The following is a 10985-nucleotide window of genomic DNA, read 5'->3' on the forward strand; positions in this document are numbered from 1 at the left end:
GTCGGATAACGCGGAAAATTTTGAACGTATAATTTTTAACTTATTCTTATCGAGGAAGGATGCTAATTTTTCGAGACTCGCGTTAAGAAATTTGTACGAGTCGATGAATCTTAATTTGATGCAATTTTGGTAGTTTTTATCCTCAGTGCTTTTGACGTTTTTCGTAAATGAAATGTATTTTTCCTTTGTGATTGGAAGTAAGTCTACGCGTCCTTCGTAGGCTGTAGCTATTTCCTTGATAATAAAATGCGCGTCGTAACCCGATAAATTATGAAATACTATGGGAATGTAATGCGAATTTGTGTAATTTAGATTACAGCTGGAATGCGCGGGACCTCTATAACGACCGGACAAGTGACAGTGATTGCGTACGCGCACGTCGTCTAGCTCGAACGGTTTTTTGCACACGTGACAGTGCGTTGCGCTGTTAAATTTTTTCCACTCGTCTCGCGTAAAATCCGCCATGGGTATATTATCGGACAAAATGTTCTTTACGTCGTGTCCCAAGCAGCATTTTGACGTCCGCCCGACGTTAAGATAAACACACTTAACGTTGGTATCCAACGTTTTTGCTACGTCGTTTCAACCCTCTTTTGCACTAATTTGGGGAATCAAATTTAGGTTGTACCAACGTTGGAATCCGACTTATATAAGTTAAATTGAGGTTACATTTTTTCCACCAGTTTTAACGTTGGTATGTAAACTTTGATTTTGTACACTCTGCTAGACCTGAGGTTATTTTTTCACAACGTACATTTTAGGTGTAGTTTTCGTGCTTCCATTCAAACCATATGACGGCATTGGTGTAATAAATGTATCATAATACGTACTTATCAATTTGGCACAAATAAAATGGCTTTATAGGAAAAATATAGTTTGCGCAGTCTTTGATACTATTGTAATTTTGCCATAAATACACGAACCCAGCACTGAAATTGTATAACAAAACCCACTTTATTGATAAATGTGGAAATGATAGGTCGAAATTAGACGAATCCTTTCTAAAATATTCCAATTTACTAAATATTCTAATAAATAACTAAAATTTTCCAAAGTGTAGATTTTAATTTTTTTTCATCAAAATTACTTTTAAGATAAATATGTTGTCAAAACTTTAACAACAGATATTATATAAATGCTTTAAATTGTTAATAAAATGCGTTAAAAAATTTAAATCTATAATAATATACTGGAAAATGGCGGATCATTTGCCTTCCTCTTCGAGGAATGAAAATGGCGAAGTCAGCGTTCCACACTAGATCAAACTTTACGTAGTAAAAGGTGCGATAAATTCTACTAAAATTTGTCTTTTCGTATAAAATAATTAACTTTTTCCGACTTTTCCAAACTAAGTAGTATACCACTGTAGGCAAAATTGTACCTATATTGACTAAAAGTCTTAACAAGGTCGCCAAACTGACTTAACATGTCGATAAAGTATTAATTAGTTGAAAATTCTATACTAGATTTGCGAATGAGTCGTATATCTTAACCAAATCCGACCTATGCAATACCATCTATATGATGATCTAGAGCATGGTTATGGCAGCCGTGCAGCCGAGCGAACGCGCTCTCGAGCTGTGAACCGCGCGGCGCGCGCGCGTTGTTTCCCGACGACGCGACGATAACCGCGTGAGATGAAATGGACCGGTTCGGCCGTGGATCGTCAACATTCGTCGCATAGTCCTCATAGCTCACGCACGACGCCGCGAATTGCCGTCGACGATGCCCGCTTGACGCAGCAGTAATCTGCTCTACATTTTTTTAGGCAGAATTTGTTACCATTTCTCGCGATTTCTTAACGTCAGTCAGAAATGACCACAGGCGACGTTTCACAACGTTAGCGTTTTACAACGTTTGATAACAAAACGTTGGTTTACGTTGGGAATTACGTATTGAAGTCGCTCGAAAAGTGTAGTGCAGAGTATAACGTCAGGCGAACGTTAAATATCTTAACGTCGGGTAATAGGACTTAAACTGTTTCGAATTTGACGTTGGGAAAGTGATAAAAAAAGCACGTCGTAATTTTAACGTTTAGACAACGTCCAAAAAACGTTAGTAATTATAAGTTACATTTTATAACTTTCTTGAACCGCTTACAACGTTGTGATTAGTAGAAAAGTAGTCCTTAGTCGGAAAGTTAACCGAAAAATGCTGCTTGGGGTGCTAAACGTCTTAGTTCTTCGGCGAACCACGCGACGCAATTCTTATCGCGACGAAATCGATACGCGGATAACGAGTCGTCGTACGAGCACCGCACGTAATATCCTATGCTAAATACCCGATGATGTTGAGACGTGTATGTGGACGTTGTCGGATCCGCATCCGTTTTCTCGAGGGTACATTCCAGGTCGGCGTACACGACGAACGGAACTCGTTCCTTCCTGCTGTGATTTTTGAATCTCAGCCACTTGTCGTCCTCGCTCGGTAGTCGGATGGCACAGTTTATCTCTCGGCAGTCTACTCCGTGGGCTTCCAATTTCTCGCTCGAATGAAAATAATGTAAACATCTGCAAAAAAGAAAAAAACACAATTTTGAAAATTATTAAATAAAAAATAAAATATTTTATAATTTTATTAAAAGAAGTATAAGTACTCACCGATCGCAAAAGTATTTCCGACCATTGTACCTGCTCAATTGCGAGCTAACGAGACGCGATAGGTTCTTTATCCACGCGAAATGTCCCACGTTGTCGTCTCGCGGGTCCTGCACGTACAGCAAATTGACGTGCTTTTCTCTCTTCAGGTCGGTGAGTCGTATCGGGAGAACGTTCGGCGTCTTCTCTCCCTCGATGGTATACACATTGATGGATATATCGTTGAGTCGTTCAAACTTTTTAATCTGTTTCAAAGTCATTGGAAACTCAATGCCTTGTAAATTTAATACTGTTGTGTAATCAGGGTACGAGGATTCCCGATATGTATGATCCTGGACAGGATACAGCGCGGCGACCACTGACCACGCGAAGCACGCATTGTCCATCGATTGCACGTTGATCACCGCTTTTTTCGATTTAATTTTTTGCGGTAAATTGATGTAACATCCCGCGCGCAAAGGATTGTACTTGTTCACGTTCACTGTCAAATTAAGTATACGCGACAACGCCCATCCGCTATCGCGTTCCTGAAACTCTTCTAGACGCGATAAAGTAGGCTCGATAACGTGTCGCTCGTACCACTCGCGCAGATCGGACGCACGAAAGAGTTCACGGTTTCCCGTGCTGACACTTTTGTTCGCACGTTTGTCACCCGTCACAAACTCGCCGTTGAACACGGTGTTTATCTTTACACTTGCGTGTCTTTGCACGACGTTCCGCACACGATCGAGCACGATGACTTCGGCGTCTTCGAGAAATTTTCGCGGTTTGATGTAATTGATATTTATCACCGCACCGGTCAATACACGCCATTCGAACGCGGCATCGATCTCTCGCCAAACGAGTCTTTCCGCGTTTTCGTTACCGCTACTACTGCCCGCCGCGTGCTCACCATCGATATGTACGAACCGTCTCTGTAATAGAGTCTTTGCACCATCGAGTCGCGCGATTCTTGCCACTAAAGATGACCTGTTTCCGACAGTCTGAGAGCCGTCTGAGACCCGCGGACGTTTGGAACGACAGTCTTCTTCGAGCTGCTCAATAAACTTTTCGCATCGCTGTTCCCATGCGAGATATTCGTCCAAGGTAGCGATTTGGTTGGATCCTTCCACCAGGTCGCGTTCCGTTTTATCGAGATGTTCCATGTTTTTTTTTTTAATACTGTCTTTTTTTAAATCACGTCACATTCTTCGATGGAGCACTTGCACGTGACTCGATCGCACGCTGAACAATATCGTTTGCAACGTTGAATTTCATAGTGCGCAGACATAAAAGAACCAGAACTGAAGTAGGAGACATTAAATCCATGATTATCCTGCCAATTATCAACATCATCAAAGTCACGTTCATAGGTTCTTTGAAACATCAATAGATGATTAGGATTATTGAGACGGCCAGGGTACATATTCATACGTATCGAATTGTTCATCACCACCAATTCGACGTATTTCCCAATACCTGTATGAATCTTAATGTATGTTGCTTCACAATCATAGAGCTGTTCACAAAATTTAGACGCCCAATAGCGATAGTCAACAATAGGTCTAATATGATACGGCACAACGTCAGCACGGCGAGCTGCACGTGATTCTTCCTCGCTAACGCACTCGTCCCGCAGCCGTCGATACACTTTTAGTCTCACGTAGAATCCCATTTATAAGGAGAATCGGTATTGATAACGACTCTTTGTCTAGCGAAGCGTTGACCGGTTCCGCGTATACCGAGTTCGCGATCGCGAAGAAACTGCACTGGCGATATTTGTTGCACATTCGTCAATTTCACTCTTTGATCTTCTTCACGCAAACCATCGGTGATATCTGTTGTAATACATTCCATTATTAAATCATCGTCAGATTTTGGAGGCTCCACAGATTTCTCTTCAATTATCCACACCATGTTGTGCACGTTATGTATAATGTCTCACTCGCGATAATGTTTTTTTTTTATCACTTCATGCAAATCGAGCACATGTTGCATGGATATATTTGGAACAATGGAGTATTACGACAATCTGTGCAAAATTGAATGGTCATTACGTCGTACGGCTCGGTTACATGCTCTCGACGTTCACGTATGTGCTCACCAGTGTCTGGTGAAGCGATCATACACGAATAACACAAGTTATCTGAGCCGTATTCAAAATAAAAATAAATAGCGCAACACTTCGTACGTCCATCCAACGCTAAAAATTCGGGACGCGACACTATTTTTTTCATAACTTCTTTACGGTTATTGTCTTCATCGCTGTTATAGGTGCTGTCCGGCGACAACGGACGATCCTCGTCGGATGAATCTACATCCATTGTTTCCTCGAAATTATTGTTCACTGTTTAAAAAAAAAAATGTTTTTTTATACCGCTTACTCGCCACAAGAACTTCAGCCCCAAGTATCAACTTTTAAGAGCCGCGATAATGTTTTTTTCTTATCGTGTGCAAATCGGGCACATATTACGCGGAAATATCATAAACAATGATTCACGACATCTTGAACAATACCGGCCATGCGTCGTTCCGCGTCTCTCAACGAAGTGTTTTAGGCGAGCATACATGCCGAAATCAAGGTCCCATAGAGCAACCATACACGGAGCACATAGTGCAAGTGCACCACCCGTTGAATAATAAAAATATATTACGCAATGTCTTTCACGTAAATTTAGCACTATTCTATCGATGACTTCTTCATGATTGTTGTCTTCATCACTGAAGTAGTCACTGTCGTCCGTTAACTCGCGATCCATATCGGAATTATTGCCATCTCCTTTATCGTGAAAAATATTCTTCTTAGTCCGAGAGCCTACCGCAAAAATTTGGGTCCATCGCTTTTATGGATAAATTTACTTGCAAAAGGTAGTTTATAAGTCGTATTATCATAAACGATTGTCAGCCAAACTCGTACCCCCTGCGTTATGAGCAATAAAAATTTATTAACAATTGGATTTCTAAGCGATTTGGGTCCATCGCTTTTATGGACGAAACTTGTTTCATTCGAAAGGGCATCAAATTCCCTTTCAGAAAATACCCGGCTGATTTGCCCTGGCCCCTGCAAAACCCAGGCTGATCATGATTTTTGACTCAACGCGCGAGTCAGATCGAGCGTGGCGTTTGAAATGCGCGCCGTAAACAAGGACAGAGCGTCACGCTTTTATTTATACTTTGGATACTATCTAATATAATAAAATTTTAAAGATTTTATGATATTATAATATTGTGTAGGGATTAAGAATATTTTTGATTTTCTTTATCATTCATATTATTATATTTTACATGTTAATTATATACTTTTATCATTTATCATAGTTAAAAATATCATATTTCTAGATAAAAAGTATGGAACTGTCAGAGAACGTAATGTAAATTGGAATTTTGTCGAATATTTCCAAGTTTTTTACATTTTTTTATAATTAATTGAATTTTAACAAAATCATAGCAAATACATACAGGGAAAAAAATAAACTGTAAAAAATCGTCAGAAATCTGATGACTATTTACAGTTTATTATGTAACTCGGCCACGGGTAATGATAAACTCGTAATTTTTCAATAAAATAAATGAGATATACTAACACGTCAAATGAATTTTTGATATGCATGCACATCAATGCTTTTTACAGTGTATAATAATATTAATATATATTCAAACAGTAAGATTAGGTTCATACATCAATTTATAATAAAAATTCAGTAAAATGACTAAATTACAGTGCTAAACAGTATCTTTTATTGATAATTTTATTATTTTTTACATATCATTTTTTCCGTGTAGTATTTGCTATGATTTTGTTAAAATTCAATTAATTATAAAAAAATGTAAAAAACTTGGAAATATTCGACAAAATTCCAATTTACATTACGTTCTCTGACAGTTCCATACTTTTTATCTGGAAATATGATATTTTTAACTATGATAAATGATAAAAGTATATAATTAACATATAAAATATAATAATATGAATGATAAAGAAAATCAAAAATATTCTTAATCCCTATTATCCCGTGCTAAAACTTGGACTGATTTTCAAAAAAATCAAGCCACGTACGAAATCACGTCATTCATGAAATTACATCACGAAATCACGTAACGAAATTTAATGAGTTAATTTATCACGTAATGGATTGTTCCAAATTGGTACGTGATTTTAAAATTTACGTAATTTAAAAAGTTACGTAATGCTAAGAAACACATTTTTTCCGGAAATCTGAATAAAGTTATATAGGAACTACAAAGTTTGTTTAATTGCTTCTTCGTCGTAACTTATGCATGTAAAATATGATTTAAGCAAAATAAGTGATTTTATATAAAGAATTATAATACTGTAATAAATTATATTGTCTATAATTTAATTTTTATATTGTCTATAATTTTATTATATTGTCTATAATTTTATTTGAGTCAATTTTTTAAGTATAAAAATGAGTATATATCAGATATAATAATAGTTGCTTTTCATTTACATCAACTCAAATAATTCTCACTTATGACATCATAACTCAGTTGAATGCACGTTCTTTTTGCATGCTGACAAGTGAGATTCAACTGACATGAGTATTTATCCACAATCGAGACCATGTGCTTTGATGAATCTAATAGACTCACGTTAAAAATGAGGCTGTAAACCGTGAATATTATTACGCAATAGCTTTGTCATCAAAATAAGCAGGTAAATACAAAATAACATATCTTACCTGAGTGTAAAACACTCACATAACTGAGTGACTCAGATCACTTGAGTGTAAATGGAAAGCAACTAATATAATAAAATAAATAGCATATATAACATAAACAACTTAGATATACGTTATGATAACATTAACTCTCGGTTGTCATACCTCTTCTTTAAACATTTTTTAAAAGGATTTTTTGAGCATAATGCACCTCAAAAAGTTAATTTTTTATGATATAAGGATACATTCTACAATGTTTAAACTTAATTTTAGAATTTTTTGTAATCTACTTAAACTGTTAGTTTTTAAACAACATGTAGCTGTTTGAAAATTGGTTGGGGTCATTTTGACCCGGTGTGACAACTAAGGGTTAAACTCATTTTAATATTGGTAACACTAAACTTAATTACTATCTGATGATTCATTGGATGATTCATTGGAATTTGAATCACTGTGAAGAACGACTTTGTGAAGAGGCTGATGAATTGGGCGAAACACATTGAAGTTTTTTTTTATTTTCTTCTTCTTCTGCAAAACATTTTTAACATTATTATTATTAACGTGTTTTTAATTTTTAAATAGTGACTTTTAGAATATATTGTTTTTTAATTTTTTATGTTTATTTGTTGAAAGACTTTGTTTTAAAAAATTTAAAATGTTCAGATCTGGAATGTTAATTAAAAATGTTTATTATTTTTTATAATTATTTATATGCTAAGAAATGTTTAAAAATATTAAAATTTTTTATTTAATTCAATGTTTTATATTTTACATGTAAACGCAACTATATTACAAATTATTTTTTTTAAGTATTTTTTTACTCTTAAAGAGTTCTGTAACTGTGTATAAAGTAAAAAAAAATGTCAATTATTAATAGAAAAAAGTACTACACTTTAAAGATTAATTCCATTAAGTTACATTTTTTTATAAATTTTTATGAATATATCAATCTATAAACACATATTTTCCATTAAAAATACAAAAAAATATTACCTTTAAACATATAAAAATTATTTGTCTATTGTTGTTTAAAAAGTATCGACAAACAGCAGGTATGACGAGAATTCTTGAGTATAGGTAAGCAATAGAAAGAGAGTTTCTTTTAAGAAAATTTCGTCTTTATTGTATGTAGTTCTTTCTAAAAATATGCCAACGTAAAAGAAATTGATATGAACTAAAGAGTTTTTATGTGAATATAAACAAACAAATCAGTAATCAGTCCTGAAGATAGAATAGAGAATAAACTAAAAAGAGTCACAGATCTTACAGGACGGAATCAAAGTATCTAGATTACTGACTGAGAATAAGAGTCCGAAACGTATTTGAATGTAATGCTGCTAAAGAAAAAAAAAGATAAAAAAATGAAAAAGGGGGCCTCTGCATGAATGTCTATCAGATCGGTTCTTGGGCTAGAATTTTAGGCCAGAACCACAAGAACAAAATGCAGATCTCAGATCTGAAAACGAGAATGAACCTAGCAGAGGCCCTTGTACTTTGACGACTAATGTCGATCTTCAAAATTCGGAATCTATCAAAGGCTCCGCTCGTGGGATTAGACTTCTTGCCTCGATCTTCCCTCACGGATGCTAGTCGTTGCAGCTCTCCTTTTCCTGCTGATGAGTCCACTCCTTGGTCATCTGAATCTCGCTCGGTCAGAGTTCAAAACCTTTGCAGTTGTCAAGATGAATCCGAAAAAAAGGCAGAGAATTGACTCGTCCGAAAGATCGCAAGCAACTGCGGCCATGACACCTGAGTGATTTCGTGACGTGATTTTTTTCAGTAGAGAAATTAAAACGCGTATTGATGAAATCTTGTAAAAGTGTATATTGCTATATAAAAAAATAAAATATAGTCTCAAATATTTAATTCAGTTTTCATACTTTCTAGGTGTCCGCCAATATATATTTATTTACTTAATGATGATTCTTTACGAATAAGTCGAAATTTATAAATAAAACCGTTGATTGCAACTTAAGTAATCATTACATCACTAGAAATCATAGTTGTAAATTACTAAAAATATGTATACGGCATATACGCGTAAATGAGATAAATAAATAATATAAAATAGATGCTTATTATGTGTAATAGTATCGATACCGATAGTATCATAATTTCTATGTTTCTCGTTGCAATTATTACACACACACACACACACAGGAATGTAAAAACAATAAATAAATAATTATTAACACTACAATAAATATTTGTTAGAATCGTATTCTAATTTGACATTAATAGACATTTATTTTGCAAAAAATATCATAACATCATAAACATCAAGATAAGTGATTTTAATGTATACATTCGACAGATTTTTATAATTTGACATTGCTCGAATACAAAGTATCGTTGATTTTCCGACAGTGGACGATAAAACTAAGAGTAAAATTGCTATATATTATATACATAATGATGGTAAACGTTACCGACAAACGACAAGATTTATGCAGCGTTCGCGGTTATCTACGAAAAATAACGTCGTCACAAATTATAGGAGATATAATAATCTCGAGAGAAATTGCACGTGAATTTCAAAGTCAGTGAATTTCAAAGTGCTAGTCATGTGACTGTTTGTAGGTTTTTACGTTCAGAAATATATTTCAGGCAATTTTTGCTAAGAGAAAAATAATTTTATGAATTATGGTGTAAAATTTTATACGTGACAAAGTATGTTACTTTTTTTTCCAAATTATGATGTGATTTTTTGCTTTCTCATAGAGGAAACTTTGTTTTTGTAAAAAAAATTTTTTTAGTTGTTTTTGCCAATGTGTTCAGAACGTTCTAAAACGTCGAAAAATCGCTATTTTAAAAAATGTCGGTATGTGTGTATGATGTGTGTATGTGTGTATGTATATGTGTCAAATTTACCGAAATTTCTATAATTTCAGAACTAATTAACCAAATCTTAACGAATTGTATATGAAATAGGGGTAGAATTTTCCGGGGAGTACTATAGAGTGTATAGTTTTTTGTTATTTCATTTGACTCCGTTTTGATCAGCTGATCATGCGAGTCGTCGAGAAAGGTTACAAGTGAGAAAAATACTTTTCGATTGAATTTTGACAATTACTGAGAAAGGGTTTCAAAACGCATGACAGGGGTGTCAATCACTATATCCAATTCGGCTAAGAAAGACGAGCCCCATAACCTGCAACTACAGTGATTAGCCAGCGGCGTTGCCAAAGTCTTCCCAACCTCACCTCGACCAAAAAATGTTTGCTCGATTACCGCATTTTCACTAAAATAAACTAAAAAATTAGCAGCAAAATTTCCGGTAAATTATATATTTTATGGTTGCATCGGATTTTTTGAAATCTAATGTACAAAAAGCAATGTTTTTTCTCACTTCATCTAATCGAAAAATGCGAAAATATGTGATTGAAACCGTGATAGAGCCTTCTTTATGGCTGTCTGTATGAAGTAATGCAAAATTTGTGATTTTTGAGATCGATTTTCTAGAGTAAATAGTCGATAAGGAGCCACAGAAAAAATCGACTGCAAAGCTGATATAATTTGCATATAATTTGATATAAAATCCGAAATCATCCATAATACATGCCCCGACGAGACGACTACCTTAACTGCAGTAACTGCCTTATTAGACTGCGTTCGAAAACTTAATCCGGATTACATTTTGTATTTAAAATATTTACAAAAAACGTAAAATTTATAATTATTACTCAAAAACATATATATTTTTAATAACTTTAATAATTTTGTGCAA

General features: G+C 34.8%; 1 protein-coding gene across 1 annotated transcript; it reads right to left on the minus strand.

The window, feature by feature from the left end:
* Positions 1-1353: 1353 nt before the first annotated feature.
* LOC143898429 (uncharacterized) lies at positions 1354-5760 on the minus strand. The gene has a single exon (XM_077407899.1). The coding sequence runs from the start codon at positions 3740-3742 to the stop codon at positions 2597-2599; it is 1146 nt and encodes a 381-aa protein (XP_077264025.1). The 5' UTR covers positions 3743-5760; the 3' UTR covers positions 1354-2596.
* Positions 5761-10985: the final 5225 nt, after the last annotated feature.

Source organism: Temnothorax americanus, unplaced genomic scaffold (genome assembly GCF_048541705.1).
Source record: "Temnothorax americanus isolate GAGA-0224 unplaced genomic scaffold, ASM4854170v1 Scaffold23, whole genome shotgun sequence".
Taxonomy (NCBI): Eukaryota; Metazoa; Arthropoda; class Insecta; order Hymenoptera; family Formicidae; genus Temnothorax; species Temnothorax americanus.

What these genes read in the sequence shown, in the direction of transcription:
- LOC143898429 (XM_077407899.1), bottom strand. Translation starts at nt 3,742, where the DNA reads ATGGAACATCTCGATAAAACGGAACGCGACCTGGTGGAAGGATCCAAC.